General features: G+C 44.3%; 1 protein-coding gene across 1 annotated transcript in view; it reads right to left on the bottom strand.

The window, feature by feature from the left end:
- The window catches only part of LOC115128510 (protein Jumonji-like), a 91,440-nt gene extending 67,256 nt beyond the window's left edge, over positions 1-24,184 (bottom strand). Inside the window, 1 exon segment of the mRNA XM_029658402.2 lies at positions 23,609-24,184. Coding sequence (XP_029514262.2) covers positions 23,609-23,653 — 45 coding nt within the window. The 5' untranslated portion in view covers positions 23,654-24,184.
- Between the last annotated feature and the right edge of the window lie 294 nt (positions 24,185-24,478).

Raw genomic sequence — 24,478 nt, forward strand, 5'->3', positions numbered from 1 at the left:
TGAAACAATAGTGATAATCAGTTTGGGGATTCCAGGCTAGGAAAAAATAGGACACAAATCAATGGCATTAGAAAGGGGGCAGATCAGCAGGTTCCCTAAAGCCTAGGAGGTGACAATATATAATGTGTTATTGATTATTCCACACAGCAGTCCATGAGCACAGGGAAAACACCCAGTAAAGCCCTGAGCCACTTAGGAAGGCAGTGTCAGAAGGACATGAATGCAGGAACTCACGATTTGGCAGAACTAGGGAAACAGATGATGTTTGGCTAAACAAACACTAGGCCCATCCCCACGGCAACTAGAACTGCTAACAGCCATTTGAAGTGAGGGGGGTTAAATATTTATAGGAGATTCGACTAACAAATCACATCCCTTTTCTCATGGGCAGGATAGAAATACAATATAGGATGGCATCTGCTGAGGCAGCCTGCCAGACAGACAGACACATCTCACCCCAACAGACAGCAGCACTGATGTGGCTCCAGCCTCTCAGAAAAACACAATAATCCCACCATCCACTGTGCTAAACATTCTACCAGACAAGATAGTTTTAATGTCATAGTAGGATCAACAACCCTCTAATTAAAGACTATTCTTTCTGCTACTTCCTCGTCTACTCGGATTCCACTTTACAATTACATTGAGAGAAACATAAGGGGGAGTGCTGTCACATTCTGACTGACAGTCATGCTGGGCAGGGATAAGAGGACACAGGGCTGGTCGGCGCGCATATATGACTCAGGCAGCAGACTCGAAGATGAACAGACTGAGCGAACAGAAAGATGATCTTGATGTGCAGCCAACGAAAATGTGTATGTCGAGAAATTAGATCTTGTCTGACTGTCCCTCACCTCCTACTCAAATACACAAAACGAGACAGATGCACACCCAAACACATTTCTGTGAGAAAAGCTAGAATTTGGACAGGAAGCAAGGCCACTTTAGAGCAGCAGCTGAGGCAGTCAGTAACTGGGGCATCAAAGATCATGGACAAGTATGATGAGAACCTAATGCCCCCCCCCAACCATAACCCTATTACATATTAACGATGACAGGTTTAGCCTGGAGGGTCCAGTGGGGGCAGCCACTGGAGCAAACACGCATCCAGACGCATCCACATCCAGCTAAAACCACAGCAGCATCTGCTAGTTAACTTCTTATGCACTGAGCGCAGAGACCTAAGAGTACGCTTGACTTGGTTCGAGGCTCCATACTGTAGCTTCAACCAGTTCTTGGTGATGAACTAAAAGGCCTCCATGTTGGCTGGTTGGCTGAGAGCGCGGCATGCAGGGCTCGACGTCAAATGCTTGTCCACTTGTCAGGTGCACAATTTTTATTTTATTTTTTAAATGCAGTTGTCCGAATGTACATGTAAAAAATAACTACAACAATTACTTTGATCAGAATCAGATGAGGGGCAGTGCATGGTTGACATTGAGTGAATGACCTATTCCTATGTCAATAAATATGTTATATTTACGTGATCTAGTCTCTCCATAGAGGCGGAAAACAATCTGGTTAGAATCTCTTTTTTTTTCTCTCTCGCTCTCGAATGAGCTGGGCCAATAGCCGAAGTAGATTTTTATAGCAGACTTATTGTCTTATTGTTATAGAAGCCCAAATGTTTTATTTCCTCTATTTGATAGAAATAGGACTTGGCCCATTATACCACTCACTGCAATGCATGCACGATTTTTTAATAGAACAATGAATGAATCTAGTTCTAGGCCATCTCAGAAAGTTAACCCGTTTATGAATAACACAAAAACCATGGGAGGCCTAAGGTAATAAAAGAGACCGAAGAAACATTTGCAAGACATAAAAATCTAACGAGAAATTGGAACAAACCATAAGACAATTGATGCATGAGGTAGAAATAAAATATCCATCCTTGCGAACCAAAAACGACCAAAGGTCTAATCCTACTAACTGAAAGATCAAAAGCATGATGACACATTAGAGTATTCACCAAACTATTCTAACAAAGTTTGTCCTATAGTTGCAGCTTTGAAATGAGAATCAGTACGGAAGTCCATGCCATTCTCATTCAAAGATTAATTTTGAATAACATATTTTAGGTCACAACAAAAGAAATTGAGCAAACAATTCCAAGATGGGAAGAAAAAAAATGGAAAATATATATATATTTTTTTTAAAGGAGGAAAGCTTATGAAATCCATTATACATAGTTGGTCTAGAACTACTTTCATATTACTCTAGCAATGCGCAACCTACCCACAACGCATATACAGTGCCTTCTGGAAGTATTCACATCCCTCGACTTTCTCCACATTTTGTGTTGCTGCCCGAATTGAAAATTGATTAAAATTGAGAATTATTTTAGGTCACTGGCCTACACACGTCAGTGGAATTGTTTACCTTCACAAATAAATAATGAGAAGGATTCAATCCCTTATGGCAAGCCTAAATAAGTTCAGGAGTATAAATGTGTTTAACAAGTCACAAGTTGCATGGATTCCCTCTGTGTGCAATAGTCATAAAAATACAAATAAACTTTATACACTAACTCATATCAGTACTTCACACATACAGATAATTGTAAGGTCCCTCAGTCGAGCAGTGAATTTCAGAACACCCGTTTCAACCAAAGACCAGGGAGGTGTTACAATGCCTCGCAAAGGGCACCTATAGGTTGATAAATAAAATACCGACACAGACTATCCATTTGAGCATGGTGAAGTTACTACACTTTGGATGGTGTATCAATACACCCACTCACTACAAAGACAGTCATCCTTCCTAACTCAGTTGCTCAGTTAAGTTTAATGGCGGTGATAGGATAAAACCAAGGATGGATCAACAACATCGTAGTTATTCCACAATACTAACCTAATTGACAGAGTGAAAAGGAGGAAGCCTGTACAGAATAAAAAATATTCCAAACCATAGGTCCTGTTTGCAACAAGGCTCTAAAGTAATACTGAAAAAAATGTGACTAAGCAATTCACTTTTAGTACTGAATACAAAGTGTTGTAATGTGTTATTGGATTTGCCTCAAACATACATATTGTGTGTAGTAGGTGGATAAAAAAATAAAAATTGATCCTCATCCAATTTCAATTCCGACTGTAACAAAATGTGGAATAAGTGAAGGGGTATGAATACTTTCTGAAGGCACTGTAGTGGCCTAGGCCTAATAAGAGAATGAGGCAAAAATGAAAATCAGTTTATAATTATCCAGGTCTGAGGACAGCGGAGTTGCTCTGCAGCCCATGATGATTTTCAACCCATCACAAGACGAATATCGAGCGAGGCTCGTTGACCGTCACTCGCTTCTTCAGCATTTTTCAGAACACACAGCCAGATGTGTAGAAGCCTCGGCCTCTTTCGTGCCACAGCTCCACCAGAGTGGAATAGGCTATTCGAAAAGTTTTGGATCCACTAAATATATTTTGTCCATGTCATGATTCCTCTCGTCCCTCAATTAGCAAAAAGAGCCAAATGCATAGTGGTGTGTTTTTTACTTTTTGGTATGGCTGCTAGGGAGAAATAACATAGTATATCGATGAGCACAGAAAATTATTTATTTCCTTCCATGTACTTCACTCTGTACTTAACCCTTTTGGCGTTGCAGACCTTTTTGGGGTTGGGACAAGTGACTTCAGCTTCTATAAAAATGGATCTGTCATAGTGGCAAAAAAAAGTTAAACGTCAACTCCTGGTCATGTAGGACTGTGAATTTGCAGAGTTTGTTTCAAGTATTATTGTCACATAAAAAGTACAGTAAAATGTCTTGCTTGCCCTTCCCCAACAATGCAGTAATCGATATAGGTAGAACAAAAAAAAAAAAAAAATATGAGAACAGTCCAGTGGAGACTACTGCATTAGAAGCAGCTCTGCTCTCAGTGCATGGCATGCAGTCCAGTGGAGACTACTGCATTAGAAGCAGCTCTGCTCTCAGTGCATGGCATGCAGTCCAGTGGAGACTACTGCATTAGAAGCAGCTCTGCTCTCAGTGCATGGCATGCAGTCCAGTGGAGACTACTGCATTAGAAGCAGCTCTGCTCTCAGTGCATGGCATGCAGTCCAGTGGAGACTACTGCATTAGAAGCAGCTCTGCTCTCAGTGCATGGCATGCAGTCCAGTGGAGACTACTGCATTAGAAGCAGCTCTGCTCTCAGTGCATGGCATGCAGTCCAGTGGAGACTACTGCATTAGAAGCAGCTCTGCTCTCAGTGCATGGCATGCAGTCCAGTGGAAACTACTGCATTAGAAGCAGCTCTGCTCTCAGTGCATGGCATGCAGTCCAGTGGAGACTACTGCATTAGAAGCAGCTCTGCTCTCAGTGCATGGCATGCAGTCCAGTGGAGACTACTGCATTAGAAGCAGCTCTGCTCTCAGTGCATGGCATGCAGTTCAGCAGCAGCAGTAGCGCATGTTCACCTGACCCAACCACAACACAGACACCCAGAGCTGTGAGGTGGAGAGCAGCAGAGTGGGTGGAAGGGTGGATGAGCTGAAGAAGTAGGACATGGCAAGGGTCCACATTCTACAAACCTTACCAGGCAGGCACAAAATGGATGTTAACATAGTGTGAGAGAGAAAGAGTGGAGTTTGGACGAGGCTGGGGCCTTAGGAACTTTTTCAACCCACAGAGAGGCAAAACTATCCCCTAGGACAGACTTCCTGGAGCTACAGTAATACCAAATAGAATAACATTCATAAACACCGTTTACGAGTGCTGTTGCAGATTTGATAGTGTTAAGTGCTTCCAACATAACACTTGGACATTTTCAGTTGCAATTTGTCCCTCCAGTAAAATCTATATAACACAATGCAGAAATGCAACAAACGGTATGAACATTCCAGGGTTAACAAATAGGCTTTAAATGATCTGTTCTAGCACCTCTATGCTCTCAGGTTGGTCATGAATGTCTACGTGCATCACTACTTCTGCACTAGTGTAAACTACATTCCACTGAGTCTTTAACATCCAATTTAAAAAACGCAGGACTCGGTGCCACCAGCCATACTCTGCTATGGCTTGGCTATATTTTGTATTCAAATATAGGCTTGTGCTGCAGCAGACCCTGTTCATCTCTTTAGTAGATAACATACTTCGGTCTGCTGCTGAAACAGTTCAGTTCTATTAGAACATGTAATCAGCTAAGCCCCCAGAGCAGACCCCCCCCCCCCACCCCTTCCTGGGCCAAACTCCATGACCCTTCATCTAATCATCAGCCTGGAGCTGCCCGAGAGAGAGAGGACAGATCAAAGGCTGGGCTACAGAGAGGGGCAGCCCAGAGAGAGACCATAGTAGGGTGAGCCATACCAGACGAGTCAGGAGAACCCACTACTACTGCAGTGCTGTGACATGGAGACAAATAACGTTTATATTCAAAAACTGCTCATTTATACAGTCTGCATTGGTGTTTAATAAGTCTACAGTGATCTTGTCTGACAGACTAATCGAGGGGCCCCTCTGTGCCTTAACACAAAACTATTCCCATACCCAGCAACCATATGACTCAGTAGAGCCTGTTTAATATGGTGGTGGGGGAACAAACCACTGGAGGTTCCGTCAGTTAGGTGCATCATGTGACTCAGTTAAAGCAACACAGACTATTCAAGCCTTGCCAATGATGTGTGTTGGATTACTTAGCCTGACCGTCCGATCAAGTTCCACTTTCGTAAGCTTCTGAAGCCCCCCCGAGGGCCACCCCGCTGCTCACCCCACCCAGGTCCCATCTTTAGGGTCTAGATGCTTGGGTGACTGAATGCCTCCCCGCTCCAGAAACCACTGGAGGTCATTTGTCTGATGGTTAACGGTTAGTCACTGGGTCTCCCCTCCCTCCCCTCCTTGACAAGTCTCTGCTTAGAGTAATGTTGTTAGCCAGGGGGCGGTATCCCCCAGAGACATGGAGGCAGGCAAGGGTCTTCAACCTGAAACCAAGGACACATGGAGAAACAACCACACCACAAAAACAGTCCTTATGCCCACCGGGTCACAGAACCAATGGCTGAAACACTACCGACAGAAGTGGAGAAACGCAAACACGCTCATCTCAAACCTCAACTACTGCACATTGCCTCGGTACTGGTACTCGGTGTATATAGCCTTATTTTATTGTGTTACTATTTCATATAGAGCATATTGTCATTTATTTATGTATTACTTTAACTCTGCATGGTTTGGAAAGGGCTATTAAGGAAGCATTTCACGGTAAAGTCTACAACTTGTTTTTCGGTGCATGTGACAAATACATTTGATTTGAGCTTAACATTTCACAGCTTCTGACATCACCACAAGGCACCGACAGCGAGAGGAATGACTGAGAAAGAGAGTTTCCCTTTGGTGACAACACTAGTTTCCTTTGGCTCAGTCTCATGACCGAGGAGGATCTCAGAAACATTCATCAACAAAGCAAGGAGCTTCTGGTAGGCGATACACAGATGAGTAAAAACCACTTCAGATATTGATGTCATCTTCCTAACAACCCACTCAGGTTAAAACCAACATAATGATTGGATGTGATGCAGGGAGGAAGCTCTGAGGAAACTACTGTGACTAAGCCATCCTGAATCATTATTTCATGTCTTTATCATTATTCTACGGACAGAGGTTCTCATGAACACATTTCTGCTGGGTGGGAAAGTTTGCGAGACAGCTAAAAATAAGCTTGAGTCCAGCACACAGGAGCAGAGGAGGCTGCAGAGAATTAAAAGTCCATTTTGACAGCACAATAAACTCAAACTGGAGGTCCTCGCCTTACCCAGATGGCTCCTAATTGTAAACTTCCTTATCAGGCAACTCCTTCCTCCATCCCCCCCCTCCCCATCTTCTTCCTTTAAAAAAAAAAAAACAATCTTCACTTACACCTGGCTGTTGAGGCTGGCTGGGTACCAGTGGCTGCCAGAGGAGAAGTCTACTGGACTGCCAGTCTAGGAACTAAAACACCATGGAAGTTGTTCAGTTATATCTCCTACCGACACTAGGGACAGGTTCAGATTGTGATCAGTGACAAGTTTCTCCTGTTCTGTTCAGGCCACGGTCACTTTTACAATAAAATACCCAACTCATTCAAATCACAGTATTTGTCTAGATTAGAATAATCAATATAGTTAAATTTAGCATTGACCTAGGGCAGACAGAAAATACATTAGAGGGATGATGACAACACTCATCAACACTGTGCAGACTGTACCCACCTCCAGCTGATCCGAGCTACCTGAGTCTGCATTCACATGTTACTCATCCTCTGGGCCAGATGACCTACGTGTACAGGAGTTGGGAGGAATAGCCTTTTACTCAGAGAGCAGCCATTGATATCGTTCCCAGTCCTCCTCCCACCTTCACACTACTGTCACTGCCAGAGGACATTGCCAGTCAAAGTGTGACAAATCTCCTCTACAGCCAGTTCACTGCAGTCCAGCAAAGTCAGCGGTGGGTGGGGATTTTGATTTGAACCAGACTAACCAACTACGTTTCCTCAATAGCAATGTTAACCACACACACACAACATAAATGGCATCCCTATTTTCTCGTTATTTTGCACACATTTATTCCCTGACCTCTAGAACATCCTGTTCTATAAACGCTACTTCGGAACACTTGGAAGATACTACATTGGAGTAGGCAGTTCTGTGGGAATACCTTTGACAGAGGAAGTTCCCCTTGTTCTAGCCAATGTGACTCCATTGATTTTCCTCAGGTTCACACACTCATCTCCAACTTAACACGCGCAACTGTACCACCTTATCATGTCACATCGTAGGTAACTTCAATGACGTTATGAATAAAGGCTTCCGTGATATGGTATGAAACTCCTCCATCTTCCTGCGTTTCGCCTCGTAGAATAAAGCAAAGGCTACGGAACAACCATAGAACACAGAAACCTTTGTTTCCATACCGTCACTTTCCCTCAGCTCCCATACACACACACACAGTCTGCTCCCTGGGATCTCCATCCACATGATGTAATGCTTCGCTACAGACTCACACTACGGTCTGTTCTCACAGTTTTTAGTGGCCAACAGACCAGGCTACCAGACAAAAACTGTGGCATCATCATGGATCAAAGATTAAGAGCTACTGAGACCAGACTTTTTCCTGTAAATCAGTGATGTCCGTTTTCCATTTCCCCTTCATCGGAACTTCTGACAATCTTTTCTAGGTGGTTCTCTCATTAGTGAAACTCCTGACACCAGTCGTCCTGTCAGACGGCAGTGGGGATACTCTTATCAGGTATCAGATTTCTGAATGGACATAGTGTGGCATTGTGGGTCATCGGCCTAATGATGTAACCACCTGAACAGGAAGAGCAGCCAAAAAAGGTCCTGTCTGGTCGCCATGGGAAAAACTGGACATTTCCCTGCAATGCTGCCATCTAGCTAACCCATAGGAATAAATGAAACCCTCCCTTTCTTCAGGCCAGGACTGCAAGGAAGCTTCTCAACCACACCTCAGTGGAACCTGGAGAATTTACCCAACAGACTAGGGTTGGCTGGTCAGTCACCCACTCACAGGAGACTACAGTGACTTTCACGTGTGTGTGTGTGTGTGTGCGTGCGTGTGTGAGAGAGAGAGTGGGGGGGGGGGGGGGGGGGGGACAAACTACTTCTGCTGCAGAGGTGTTAAGTCATACTGTTCTCTGGTTTTAGGACTGGCTGCCAATCCAGTCAAATGTTGACACACCTACTCATTCAAGGGTTTCTCTTAATTTGACCTATTTTCCGCATTGTAGAATAATAATGAAGACATCAAATATGAAATCACACAACTCTCCTTCCGTGGCCTCCAATTGCTCTTAAATACAAGTAAAACTAAATGCATGCTCTTCAACCGATCGCTACCTGCACCTACCCGCCTGTCCAACATCACTACTCTGGACGGCTCTGACTTAGAATACGTGGACAACTACAAATACTTAGGTGTCTGGTTAGACTGTAAACTCTCCTTCCAGACCCATATCAAACATCTCCAATCCAAAGTTAAATCTAGAATTGGCTTCCTATTTCGCAACAAAGCATCCTTCACTCATGCTGCCAAACATACCCTTGTAAAATTGACCATCCTACCAATCCTCGACTTTGGCGATGTCATTTACAAAATAGCCTCCAATACCCTACTCAACAAATTGGATGCAGTCTATCACAGTGCAATCCGTTTTGTCACCAAAGCCCCATATACTACCCACCATTGCGACCTGTACGCTCTCGTTGGCTGGCCCTCGCTTCATACTCGTCGCCAAACCCACTGGCTCCATGTCATCTACAAGACCCTGCTAGGTAAAGTCCCCCTTATCTCAGCTCGCTGGTCACCATAGCATCTCCCACCTGTAGCACACGCTCCAGCAGGTATATCTCTCTAGTCACCCCCAAAACCAATTCTTTCTTTGGCCGCCTCTCCTTCCAGTTCTCTGCTGCCAATGACTGGAACGAACTACAAAAATCTCTGAAACTGGAAACACTTATCTCCCTCACTAGCTTTTAGCACCAACTGTCAGAGCATCTTACAGATTACTGCACCTGTACATAGCCCACCTATAATTTAGCCCAAACAACTACCTCTTTCCCAACTGTATTTAATTTATTTATTTATTTTGCTCCTTTGCACCCCATTATTTTTATTTCTACTTTGCACATTCTTCCATTGCAAAACTACCATTCCAGTGTTTTACTTGCTATATTGTATTTACTTTACCACCATGGCCTTTTTTGCCTTTACCTCCCTTCTCACCTAATTTGCTCACATTGTATATAGACTTGTTTATACTGTATGTTTGTTTTACTCCATGTGTAACTCTGTGTCATTGTGTGTCGAACTGCTTTGCTTTATCTTGGCCAGGTCGCAATTGTAAATGAGAACTTGTTCTCAACTTGCCTACCTGGTTAAATAAAGGTGAAATAAAAATTTTTTTAAAACATATGGAATCATGTAGTAACCAAAATCAAGTGTAAAACAAATCAAAATATATTTTATATTTCAGATTCTTCAAAGTAGCCACCCTTTGCCTTGGCAGCTTTGCACTCTTAGCATTCTCTCAACCAGCTTCATGAGGTAGTCACCTGGAATGCATTTCAATTATCAGGTGTGTCTTGTTAAAAGTTAATTTGTGGAATTTCTTTCCTGCAATAGTAAAAAATAAAAGAACCCCTAGAATGAGTAGGTGTCTAAACTTTTGACTGGTACTGGAAATTAAATACAGGAGCATTTCTGGCAGTCATCTTTGCATGAGTGTGCATGTTTGTGTGTACCATTCTGAATGCTGGTAAATGTGATCGTCTAAATTATGAAAGGAGGAGAAAAGAAGAGCAGAGACCGGAGGGATAGCTTAGTGACCAGGGTCTGTGGAACGCTCTAGTGAGTGAGAAAGAGGGGAGGAGCAGGAAGAGAGAGAGAGCCCTTACTGACAGAGTAGATTATTTCAAAGCCTGGTGTGGTGGAAACACACACACAGACCGGCTCCATGCTTCCTGGGTTGATGTTGCCATGCATGAGAGTTAAAAGACAGGAGTGTTGGCCACTTGTAGACTAAAAACAACATCCATTTGGGATTCCATGCAGTTTGATAAGGGTGATAGAAGCTTCAAATAATCTTGAGACAACATTACACAGAAGTGGGGGACCTTGTGAAACTGCTGTTGTCTTAATATTTTATTGATACAGTTCATTGATCTCTATTCAGCTTTACATTCAGGATATTTTACGTCAGCAGCAGCTCAGAGCTGGATGGAACGGAGGGCCGTGGCAGTGCCATCCTGAGCTCGTTTCAGCTCCTATTAGCCATTTAAACACATGACAAAACCCAGGGGAGGGAGACTACCTTCCTACCCCCCCCCCCCCCGAGCCCCTCAACCCCCAGAGTCTGGTTACACTGCTGCTCGCCTATCAAAAGCACTTTGTTCTGCCATGTAGACCTCAGCCAACTACACAGCAGAGTGAGCAGGGAGCTTGGCAGGGATTGGCCAAGGCATGTGGGTGGCTCCACCCATTCTCCCCCCATGCCCTAACAACAGCAGCATGCTGGTCTCTCCCTCTTCGCTTCCTTTCTCTCCTCAGCAGACTAACTGCACTCAATCTCTCTCCATCCAGTTCTGTCACACTCCCTCTGTTCATAACCCCTTTCCGGTCCCGTTTTACCGGTCTGTGTGGAGAAGCCGTCATTATTCTCCACCACCGATCTCCATTTCCCCCTCAACCCTATCACTCGTCAGTCCGTTTCATGTCTGCAGCACGACACTGAACAGACCCCTCCAAGCACAGGGGTTCAGCGGTCACACACACACGCCTCCTGGGCCTCTTGCCTAGGGGCTCAGAAGCAGTGGGAAGTCAAGCTGGTTGCTGGCGGAAGGAAACACTGAACAGAAACACAGTAGAGAGGCTGAGACAGCAGAGGCATATTTGCTCTACGCAGGCCTGCTTGACGCAACACAGCGCAGGGTTGACGAGGCCTCTGATCTGACCTACTTTTCAATCGTCACTACAGGAAGATAACGGAGTAAAAATGGCGGCCGGTCAGTTCCTCTGTGACTGCTCAGGTCCACATAAGACCAGGTGAAGCTCTGTTTCATCTGGTGAAGAGAAGGGTGGGGGTGGTCTGTGTCATTGTGGCTCTCCCTCCTTCCCCTCGTTATACTACCTCGTTCCACTCTGAGCAGAGCGGCAACAAAGAAAGAGAGGCCCTTCCCTTCAGCTCAGAAAGGTGTTAGCAGCAGCCTGTGTGTGTTCGCACGTACGTTACTATATCCAGCCATTTGTCCAGGCTGTACCATGGATAGCCCAGGTGGAGGCGGACAGCCCACATCTTTGGGAGTGCGAGCAGAACAGACACATGGCCCTCGAACACAGCTAGCACCTGTCTGAGCGGGAGCAAAGCTGCCTGGTCCACATAAATAGGAAGGTGAGGAATATGCTTCTCATTTGCAGTGTGACAGAATCATGCAGCAAGGTGTGAGAGGAGTGATGAGCAGTGGCTCTTTTGAGGAGATGGAGAAACAGGCTCTGACAGCCTTCCTCTACTGTGAATGGGCAGTTTAATTACTATTGATTTATTTTGTAGAAGTAGTACAGGAAAGGTCTAATAAAATAAGATTTGATTGTATGATGAATACATTGAATAAAGAATTAATTATAATTTCACAAAAACATGGTGGTGTGTGTTCTTATGAGGATACCTTGTGTACCTGTCCTGTTTCTATTCCAACTTTCTTCTGTCTGTCGTGGCTTTAGAGAGGAAATGTTATTTTCAGCAGAGCACAGCTGTGCATATATCTCACACATCCCTTTTCAGACAACTGCCTTTGTCCAAACAGCCTTGAAGAATAAAAGCCAGTTCGATGTAGACAATACATTGATACTGGGCTTGGCAATCCGCGTCAGTCCCATCCTCCTTTGCGAATACATAAAACTACATTAAAAATCACGGCACATAAGACATTTAACATTGCACGTTTAACGCGTTACTCCATTGTTTGGCATAAGAAATATACAACAATTAAATAGGGCCAGCTGTCAATCAACCATTGTAAGAGAAGCTGAATGAGTGAAGGTCCGGGTGCTTCCCAGATCCATGTTGTTGCTCAGAGTAGAATCACTGCTGTACAATCACTGGTCTCATATTACCATACAGTTGGCCTACACTACGCATGGCTGACCACACCGTTAAACACAAACACCTGCAGACATCAGGTTAGTGGAACAGAAGGAACAGGTTCACACACACACACACACACACACACGAAGGGGGTTGTGGCATTGTCACAGAGTCGCTTTCAGAACGGACAATGGCAGCATGGATGGAGAAGACAGGCAATGAACAACAGAGTGTAGGGGTGAGGAGAAACCACAGGGGAAAGGTTTATAAAGTAGGAAAAATTAAAAGGCAGTAGTAGTTCTATACCTCACAGAATGACCCTTGCACAGTCACTTTATTTGGTAAATATTTTCTTAACTATTTTTCTTGAACTGCACTGTTGTTTAAGGGCTTGTAGTAAGCATTTCACGGTAAGGTCTAGACATGTATACGGCGCAGGTGACACAAAGTTGGATTTGATTTGTATTAGAGTTATTTTCTCAGAGAGCAAAAGGAAACATTATATTAAAGCTATTCATCAAATCCTGTGAGACAGAAAGAAACACTTGGCCCTGAACACAAAACTGAAGCCAAGAGGGGTAGCGGTATAGACGCCAAGACGTCCTACTGACTGATATAAGGTGATAATCTAAATTTGGCTGTCAATCTGTGGGCTCACTGGGAACAGTCGTGTGTTTGAGGAAGAGACGGCTGCTTTTGGAATCAACTCCTCTGACAGGTTCTTCATACATCAATGCCCTCATTTGGGGAGAGAATATGCACACTGCAGAGTCAGACACTCAGCTTTTCCATGAATTAATGTCACAGGACTGAAATAAAACTATGGTTTAGACTAGCTTCTCTGGTGAGGCGGGAGAACATTAAACCAAACTAGCATGAAGCACTACTGTCTACCTTTATCAATGAATGAAAAGCATTTAGACCTTTATAAATTAAAAGGCAAATAACCAGCTCCAATACATCAGAACGGAGTATAGTCAAACTCAAATATCTGTTTCAGTGGCATGGACTGAAGAGAATTTAGAATAAATAGCCAACACAGCTGAGAAGGCTGTGCACAGACCACATTTACACAAACATCAGTGGTTCTATTAAACCTCATGGGATCCCCAAGACACAGCGGGCCGTGTCTAGACTTGACAGTTCATGCAGCTTTGGAATTCTGATCAGAGTTCTGATCGCGTCAGGAGTCTACACCTACATAAATGAGTCTAGTGTCCAGTGTGTCCGGACTCCCTTTCGCTGGGCTATATTCAAACGCCAGTATGCATTCTACAAACGGTGGAATAGGCTAAATTATAAAATCGCAACTGACGGCAGTAGCTAACCTCTGTAGTTAGCCAGCAAGCAATGCTAAAGGGATTGCAAACGAATGAGCATATATCTAGTCAAACAATTGAGTTTTTCCTTCTAAATATGAACTAGCTGGCTAGCATTGATGAGGCCTGCAAAAATATTCCTCGCATGCTAGGAATGTATTTCTGGAGACTGGTGGGAGGATTGCTGGGCTTCACCCACTGTATGCGCTTCCGGTAGCCTGACTGCATTCAGACGAAGGAGAAATTCCCACTCAACGCATCCCTGACCACCTGATGTGGTCAGCCAGATCTGAACACAATTAGACCACAAAGCGACTTTTGTACATCTAGACCAGTCTTTTCAATGCGATCTTTGTATTCTGATAGCAGGAGTCACATGGAAGTGTCAAGTGTAGACACGACCTGAGAAACTACAAGTCAAAGGCATTGTGAGTTTCTCTGGAGTGGGGAAAGAGAGGCAGACTGACAGTTTCACGGTACTGTGGTTTGAGGACAGACCGAACGGGGCACACATCTGTAGCTGTCGCTCACAAGCAAGCAGAGCGATTGACAGACAGGGGGATCCATGCAGCACCGTGCTCCCAGAGCCATGTTCCCAGTCAATTAGTAGTGGGGAGAAGAAAGAAAACTAGGCTCATGGGAGAGCACATGGGGGTAACAGGAGGGTTACTCTTACCCCAAAACATAGGAGTATTCTGCACTCTGCAGCTCCCATCATGCACCATCACTGCGGTTGGGGAGCTGTGTTGATGCAAGCGTGAGGCCGGGCCCCAGCACAGCCAGTAGAGCGCTGACTGAGCTTAGAGACGCAAAGCTGCTTTGTTCCGTCTGTAAACGTCCAGGGTCAGAGGGTTCACAGCATACAAACGCTGTGCTTAACCCCTAACCGACCTACCAGCCATGTTCCAGGAACCAAAACAGCAGCAGCAGAAAATGTCATTGGATTTTCCTCAGCACTACGGTTACTCAATATAGTCGAGGCGTTTGACCATCATATCAACCGTATTCACAAGCTATTCTCCTTTGACGTTCAAACAAAGTAGGCCTGAAAATGACCCATAACAATGGAATCTATTTCTCTGATGGAGACAAGTTATTTACAACAGGAGAAAAAAAGCCAGAGACAGCCAGCAGCAGCCGTGGCTTCAACAGATTCATGCCCCATAAAAATAGCGGTGGATGGATTTCAGAGAGTAGAGTCGCCTGCCAGATGCTGGGAGAGTAAATGATTGTGTTAGGTTGTAGTCGCACTACCCAGCTCTGTTAGCTGGAGGAAAACCACTATCAGGGCCAACAGAAATTAAGTGGAGGATTTCATGTGGTTTAATGAAGCTGTGAGCTCTGCTCTCCTGCAGCAGGCCCAGGGTCACCAACAGGAAACACTGTGGATGACAGATACAAGCAGCTAGTGATTAGCTGGCCTGGACTTTACAGGCCAGTTTGACTGGGAGGGAGAAACTTCAACTGTCACTAAAGCGCTCTCTTTCTGCAGAGACAATGAGTGGACTGGTAGAGTGAAGCTCAAAAGTGATGGCTGCAGGAGAGAAGGCTGAGTGTAATGCTAACTGTCAGGGAGATAAGATTAGCCGTTACTTTGCTGGTAATGGAGGAGACCGCAACAGAACAGACAGTTGACAGGAAGCTGACCACAGAGGGGCCCCAGCCTGGCTCTATACCATGCTACTGCTCTGGGCTCACAAACGCTCACTGACATACACCACAGCCTTTAAATCTAATAGCCAACAGAAACGAAGAGAAAAAGGTCCATGCCCGTATAGCCCAAACACATTTTTTGTATCTCATGTTCTGGCAATTATCACACACTGTAGAAACGTCATTGGGAGGAAAGATGTGTGATATGCTTTTTACACAAACCACTGCTGAGAAAATCATGATGAAAGTGGCCATTCAGAGTGCAGGGCTATATGACTGTAGATTACAGTGGGCAAGCCTACTCCCAGACACAAAGCCAGGTGTTCAGCGGAGCTGCTCGGGTTGTTTGGGGCTCACAACACTAAAGCCCCTCGCTTGCACAGAGCTGCAGAAAACAGGCAATTAAGAAGTGATTTTCACCTCATAGCTTGGCCCGTTTCCTCAAAAAGAACCACGCTACAGCCTGGGGACTGGAGGAGAGGAGAGGCCCAGGGAAGGAGCTGCAGGAGTAGGACTGGGAGGCAGTGTACGGTGGGGCCGTGCGCAAAATATTATGATGTATGAGAAACGATTAGATAAGATACAGAAGGGAGGGAGGGAAGGGTCCCCAGCAGACTGGAGAGAGGAGCAGCAGGGTTGATTCATACCTCTATCCCTTTCTTCCTTCTCTTCTCATTCTCTCCCTATAGTTGGTAATTGAGCTCAAAGGGATCCTGTGGAGGTGAAATGTACTTGGTCTCAGGTACACAGACAAACCTGGTTGCCACGGAGACAGAGACACCTAGTTACCACGGTGTCACCGCTTACAGGATCCTCTGCCAACGTCACAGTAAACAGGAGAACCAGTCACACACCTCCTGTCCTGTCAGGCCAAGTCACAGACAAAGCCACACACCAAACCATGGCTGCTGCCTCAGCCAGTGGGTCTGGCAGATTGTCCAGTGATATAGGTACCTCAGACGCTCCTCCTTCAAGGTTGGCAAACGGTTCCACTCAACTATGTCTGAGCACCAATCCAAGCAAGACCATTCAATACTCAGAGGAAACTATAAATGGCTGCCTCTCCTCCACTTGCTCTCCATTCAGGTAGTAAAGTAAATGTGGCAACAATGACTGATAGGAGTAATAATGCCTCAGTTGATTTCAGTGGAACTGTCATTTACAATACCAGGTAATGGTTTTCTGGTTTCATTCAAAATACAATAGTGTGATATTAAAGGGAACAGGCCTCAAACAGATAGTTCTGTCAGGCAATGCCTTAGTTGTGAAATACTTGAAAGAGCACAAGTCAGTCATGTCAGTCATGTTCATACCAAATGTCAGTCATGTTCATACCAAAGTCAGTCATGCCTCTCAGCCTGTTACCTACAAACACCCCTCAGTAGAGTCTGTGCAAAGCTACTTTACAGTCTAACTTCAGCTCTCTACTATGTTCAGACACTGGAGTGTCGTGTCTCAAAACAGACCGATGGACGCTCCATTCTGCCCAGACTCCAGCAGTTGCTATAGTAACGGAGTGGCTAGGCCCCCTCCGATGGCATGGAGAATGGAAAATAAATGTTAAAAAACACTTCTGGTCACTATGGTAACCCTGTCTTTAGGTGACTCCCAGATTCAGTTTACATTACATGGTAGATTTGCTTTGGATTGAACTTCTATGATTACCAACTGAAGCATTACTAAATATCATACTCTGTCCTCAGTCACACAGTATACTATAGGCCTAGATAGACACCTATAGGCCTAAATGACTGTAGTGTAAATCTGCTGAAACTTACCAATGTAATGAGATTTAAGCAAGGCTGTACAGTATATGGATCTGACGTGAGCTACATATATTGTATGACATGATCAACATTTAGAGCAGTTTCCTTTACCTGGCTCGGTCATTGGCAATGGTAAAGATCAAAATTCTACCCGCGACAGACCCCAATTTAATTATTTCTATCCTCTTTAGTTCTCAGACTGTCACAGGTTGTGGTTTTTAGTGCTTCCTTTGGGAGGGTTATTTGATCCAGGGCCATGGGGCAAGGCCAGCCTTTCAGCCTGGGCTTTGGCTCCCTTCCCTCGGTGTACCAAACACTACAGTCCCCTGCTGTGAGGCCTAGTGAAAACTTAGCCGCTAGAAGTGCCATTAAAATGCTGCCATTGTGCAGAGAGGAGATCAAAGAGGCATTACTTTAGTCTGAATCAGATTTCTGACAATTCTTCTATTTTAAATATTAATCCCACTGTTGGGTTATAATGAACATCTGTCAACGTGCTTTATGAAACCACATATTGTGAATAATCTTTATAAGTTTCAGGCCGCCAAGACAACAGCAGAATGTGTAGCGAACCAAACTCCTGGCCTCGTGTTTAGCTGACCCACAGGGACAAAGCACAGGGTGCCTGTTTATGGTGAGAGAGGGAGAGGCAAGGTGAGGTATTCCAACAGTTTACACTACATCTATCTGGGGAAGATTCCAATGTGTCCTTTGGCAGTCTGAAGCCAAACAACAAAATGTGGGAAAAATGCAGCGAGAAGAAACCACCAAGGAGACGGATCTCCCGCCAAACAGATGAATACAAACACACTACAGACAAATATACACAAGTGTTGTAAGCAGCAAGATATCCCACCGCCAACCACTCCACAGCAGTTTAGAAGAGCTTCTCTGGCTAAGCGGGAGAGAACTGCCATAGCTTCTGCTCTCATGCTGATCCCACTGGAAACGATGTCGCTCTGCTCTTTGCACCTGGCTGAGTAATGACACTGAGGGAAATAAAACAACAAAAAAACGCAGTATTCTATTACCAGACAAGATGGAGCAGGAGACTAATGTGTTTCTCATGGTGCTGGAGCACACAGAGTGGTAACTAACTCGCCTCCATTGACCTATTTTTTTTTTTAACTACGGTTTCTTGTCTCCGCACCTTTGAGCTGTGGGAGTCCACCCCTCCTTCCCCCCTGCCACTCGGTCCCCACAAAGCCAATGCAGCCCACCCAACTACTCCAGTAGTTTATAGTGAGCAGAGTACACACTGCAGCCACTTACTGCACAAGCTCATTACTGTAGTAAATCGAGAGGGGAGCTGCCACCCAGAGTTAGGCCTGTCCTCAGAAGGGGGGTGACGCTTGTTGAAAAGGCTGCGTTAACATGCACCGAGGGAGGTCATCTTTCAGAAAACACCGGATTGTTCAAGGGCCTCAAATGACTGCAATAAAAATTTAAATAAAGAGAACTTCATCGTCACAGTAAATATGACATCGGAGTAATGCTTTGACTCAAACTTCTCCCCGTGGATAAGTCAGTGTGCCAAGCTAACACGGCAGTGGCCAAAGGTCCCTGTGGGGCTCTCTGGCAGGAAACAGATATTATACAGCTACATATGAAATATAACTATTATATACCACTACAAACATCATTGCATCACCGATTTATATAGAATAAATTGGTGGAAACCTAGAACCCAAAAACTACAATTATGAGTGCGCTGCGATTCAAAACTCCGACATGAGTAAATACGAGTTCTATAAACCAGGTATAACACAGCTGTGTAACCCGATTGTCAACTATATTTAGACATAAGAGTATAATGATTTATAAATCATGTTGAATAACAATATATGGCTTAAATAGCCTCCTCGTTGCCCATTCAGCAGCTCATCACGCATCAAGACATTAGGAGTAGGTAACATGGATCAATATAGTCAGAATGGAACCTCTATTGCTTTATCCCTGGAGGCTTACTGCTGCCTGATGAAAGTAAGTCAGAGTGGTAGAAGGGGATCTCGAGATAATACCGGATTGACCGAGAGTGTATAACTGATGTGTCCAGCCCCAGCTCAACCATAGAAGCAGTCCATGCACTCACTCTCCGCAGGGTCGGTCACAACACAGATGATTCAGGTTTTCAACCTAACTTCCGTTTGCCCTAAAGAACAGATGTAGGGACTCCGCTGAGGCGTCTTTTTACCTGCTATGTTAGGTTAGTGGTTGGATGGCAGGACTAATGGTTCCATTAGCCTTTACAGTCAGTAGAGACTCCCTAGAAGTCTACCGCACTCTGAACACAACCCTCGCCAGCTGAATGGGCTCGGCCAAAGTGTCTTGTTCATAATGCCCGCCTTCCTCCCCTGTTCTGCCCTCCAGTCACACCCATACAGCCTACCTACTACCGTCAAGTGTCCTCCCACCTCAGGGTTGAAGAATGTTGGGGCAAAACCAAAGACATCTAAAAATGCTGATTCAGCTCCTCAGGGATTCAGAATAGATAAGCTTTGGCTGCCACACACACACACACACACACACAGTAGTGCAGCTTGTGTTCCACTCAGGGCAGTCCAGCCAAACCCACAGGAGTAGGAAGACATAAATCATGGCGCAAAATGAAGCAGTGCATTCAGTGAGAATATGTGGTGTACTCGAGTCTCATACATAACATATATTCTGAATAGTCCTTCAATACAGCAATGTCAGACAGTCATCTCAGAATAATCGCACATATGATAAGAGTATATTTCAGCACATGATTTCAATATCAAACGGTACATAGGAGCACATCCTCCTCAGCACAGATATGGATTCATTATCCATGGTATAAATACAGTCGCCCCCCCTCCCCCCATTTATATGATATCACAGCAGTTCATCTGCCTGGTACAGCATGTATGGCACTACCCTGGTAGTTTAATAAAATAATGCATGAGCCTGGCTGGTAGTTTGCCCATAAAGAGGTTGATCTAATGAACCGAAAGGGAACTGTGGCCTTGTGCAGAGATTGTGCCGAGATGGTAACGGCTGATAAGAGAAAGGTCACATTACATAACAGGGTAACAGGCCAGGGTGCGTGAAGTAAAGCTGTCGTAAAATCAGTGAGAGACAGAGAATGGAGAATAGGAGGCGATCTGCTGGCTGCAGCTGATCACTGGCGGCCCAAATTAAATCCGGCAGTTTGGGGAGCTCCCGTAACGACGCAGTAAAGTGGAACATTGTCTGTTGGCAGACAGCAAAACACTGAGAACTGAATAGAGCCATCAATAAATGCAACAGCATCAGAAGGCTGTGTCTGCCAGTTCCACTCTCTCCACATAGAGCCGGCTCTCCATGTACTGTGGAGTCAGTGGTCCCGCCGATATAAAGGAGGAAAAACTATGATTAATACTAAGAATGCTTGAGCAAGAAGTTGGAAGGTAGTGGTGTAGAATGAGGTGTCTGAAACCTTCCTGTTGAAACCTACCTCACAGCATCTTACTGGCCCAGTTACAGTGTCAAGGTTCCTCAGAGCGGAACTGTGAACTCTGCTGTGTTACACACACGAAGAAAACGAGGATTTAGAAAAAGACCATCTGCATTAAAACAGAAGGTTAAATTAAGCACATTCAGGGTCAGACCCACAAACTCTCATGGGTGGATATGAGGCACAAATTTAAATAGTAAAGCTGAAGGATTGGGGGGGGCTTTTACAGGCCTTCGACCCCAGCCCCCTCTATTTTTGTTTCCTCTTTTTGTGCTCCACACACTGCAGTGGATTTTTCAACTTGGCCCTCATCAGTTGTGTGCCTGATGAAACAAACACTGACAGCTTCTTTACATTTGTAAAGACCCCTGCAGCAGCTGTGCTTATCCCACCACACAGCCAAGCTCTATCCCAGCACACAGAGGCCAGCCCAGCGCCACAAAGCCTGAATCAGAGGCAGCTCTAACCCACCACACATCCTGAGAACAGCCTAGTCAGGACAAAATGGCCCTGGCTGCACGTCTCCTCTCAGTGGTATGTTCAGTTAAACACCACAAATCTAGCAAACGCTGCTACCCAAATCAGTTCTTACACCCCCGCCAAATTCTCTGAATATACAGATATATAATTTCATAGAGAAAGAGTGTTTGTGCCTCTAAAAAAAATATGTTTGGGGGGGGCTACCTTGTGTCTTATCAAAGGAGCGGCAACTGCCTTGTTTGCATTATAAAGTGTTTTTCCCCTGACGTATGAACTTTAATAACATGGATGGAGCACATGGGGGATATTCACAACTCACTCTTTTCCAGTGTTCCTGAGGAGCCAAGCATGGCTAATTTTCTAACGCTAATTAAGGGGACGTTAAATCAGAGGGGCCAAGAGTTGTTCTGGGGGGGGGGGGGGTGTTGCGTTCTGAGTGGGGGCCCCTGGGGGCCTGAGGAGAAGGGGGGCACCTCCAGGTTGTTTTGTTGTTCGCATGGTTTGGTCCGACCAGATTTTTACCCCAGCTGCTGCAGCTCAGCAGATGTGACAGCCATGTTCTGTGCAGCCCAATTCCATACACAAACATAGCCATATAAGCATACATCTATAATTACATAAGTTATGAATAAAATATCATTCTTGAGATTTCCCTAGCATCCTTTTCGTTTGTTAAATTAACTCACCTGTCCCAAAGAAAGTTGGAAATGTAGTGCATTGATTACTTTAGCATTGCAGTGAGAGTTGAGTATGTTAGGGAAAAATAGTATCACACTCCAGGGAAAATATAGAGTATATAGACTAACTATATGCTTAACACTTCGGGAAATTAGTATTATTTCACCTCATAATATATAAAAGTATAACGTTTTAATCAGTTAGAGTGGTATGTTTGGGCAAGGCCAAAATCACACCTTATGAGGGTCCCACTGTGCTTTGATAACTCAAGTGTTGTGGGCCACAAACAGCAGGCCCACACGTGGCCAAAATGTTTTGAGATTAAATATAATGAAATAAAAAACGTGCATAATCTGAAATTATGTTATTATTCAAAGTAGTTCATAATAACTTCACATTGTTTCCACATGAGGAAAATTCACACGAGGACACGCAGTAACGTGAGGGTTAAACTCAGCCAAGGGATGTGCCAGTGTCTCCGTTTGAGTACGTCATTGGTTAGTTTACGCCTGTTTTAAAACTCTATTTAAAATATGTAAAATATTTTGGGTTACAGAGGGTAAAAATCTTGAAATTACCTAAATTGGTATAGCGCCTTTGACAAATTCGCCGGTATTAGGTAGTTGCAGATAGAAAATGGTCGCTTCTTGCCTCCCTTCAAACGAACCTCTGCAATGCGACTGAAACACCACCTCTTTAAAATTGAACAAAAAACAAGTTCGCATTTAATCTTACTGTCCCCTTTAACACTTCGTTTAGCCGCATCCAGGGTCTCCGGTCTGCTTAAACATAAATGCGGATTTAAGAAAAAAAATGTCCGAGAAGCTTTAACATTCTGACTCAGCAAGCTCAGGCTGCAATTATATTCCATTCCCTGAGGTAACAGACGTACAACACAAAATTAAACATTTCAGACCCTTTATCGCATATCAATGTTAGTAAACCAACAGACAAGCAACTCCCCCTGAGTGTTCCACTACGATTGTAAAATGATTATAAATTCTTCGCAAATGTTAAATTGCCTAACCCCTGCGTCCTCTCCCTACCGAGAAAATTAAAGAGCCACAGTCCACTCGTAATGGTCGGACGGTGCTTTTCAGTTACACTCAAGTCACCATAACTAAAGTGAATGTTGTTGTGATGTCCAACAGCAAAACAAGTGTTAATTTATAAATGCCACAGTGTATAGAGGGCTGCTCAGGATGGGGGTATGCAACACGGAATCAGCCATGGGAGATATGGCGGTCTCTCTTCATGGCTCTGAAAGGGACTAAAGGAGAAAATATATTATGAAAACAATTAGCCAGCTCCTGTGGAAAATTCTGACTTAAGTTGTTGTGTGAGGTGTATTGATTTATCGTACAGCGATGAGTCCTCAATGCGCATTGCCCTTCCATTGCGAGTCAATAATCAAATAAATAGCCTTGTCTTATGTTGAAGAACTGTAGCAACACAGACACTGTATAAATAACAGACTATTTCAAATCAAAGACGTCTAATTGATAACACATTTTACAACTTCAATATCTGAAAGGCAATTCGACCCCAATAGGCCACAGCTGTGTAATGGTAACCTTCCTACTCCGTGATCGAAGTGGATGCATTTTCTTCGAAACGGGCGAATTGAACGTGCAAACTTGTAAAGGTCCAATTATTTTATGCACATAGGACAATAATATGAAAGTAAGTACTCACGTATTTCTTTTGGATGATATTCCTCTTGGGTCTTTCCTTGCTCATTCTGCAATCCAAAATATTTTGCTAAAGAGAGAATGGCCACATGAATTTCTTTCTTTGACTCTCGCTTCTCCCGGAGCACACCAAACACAATTTAAATCCCCGGTCTGTTGGGAGCTCTCTGGCTTCGTAGAATCCCCACTCTGGGTTTCCCTCGACGATCTGGTTTTCGTCGTTAGATTCCAAATTAAAGGTCCACGGCGAACAGAGACAACCCAAAAACAAACTCACGTCGGCATAACATACTCAAAACAATTCACAACAAATAACTTCCATTCGCAAAACCCCCTCCGCGTTCTCTCTCCCGGCTATCCTGACATGAATATTCTAAAGGTATTCGTCTTGTTATAAAAGTCACATCTTGTTTGAGAAGAGGATATCAATCGAACCAAATAAATAAATAAAATAAAAAAGGTTCGATGTCCCGTTTTGGCTGGAGCTTTCAGACGACGACTGTTGGCTACTCCAGCGCCGCTGCTATTCTGAACGAGGCGAGCTTCTTTCTTTACCAGGTTCAGCCTATCACATCCGTTACCATGGACAGCGGCAACTTTAAAAGACCATTTTTCGGGCACCGGGTAAAAATTATTTTACAAAACGGGAGATGAATAATATATCACGGATAAAGTAGCCTACTTTGTTTGAAGGAATCGGATCCCGACACGTAGGCTAGTTACCACGTGTTTCCTATTTCTTCTCAGTTGCTTGAGCTATCAAGTGAAAAGCTGATCTGGATTCCATTCATATTTAGTGTGCAAATTAGCAACCTTGTTTCAAGCCCTCAATCTATGTAATGGCAATGCTACAAATGAATCAATAATATTATGT

The sequence above is a fragment of the Oncorhynchus nerka genome, linkage group LG4 (genome assembly GCF_034236695.1).
Source record: "Oncorhynchus nerka isolate Pitt River linkage group LG4, Oner_Uvic_2.0, whole genome shotgun sequence".
Taxonomy (NCBI): Eukaryota; Metazoa; Chordata; class Actinopteri; order Salmoniformes; family Salmonidae; genus Oncorhynchus; species Oncorhynchus nerka.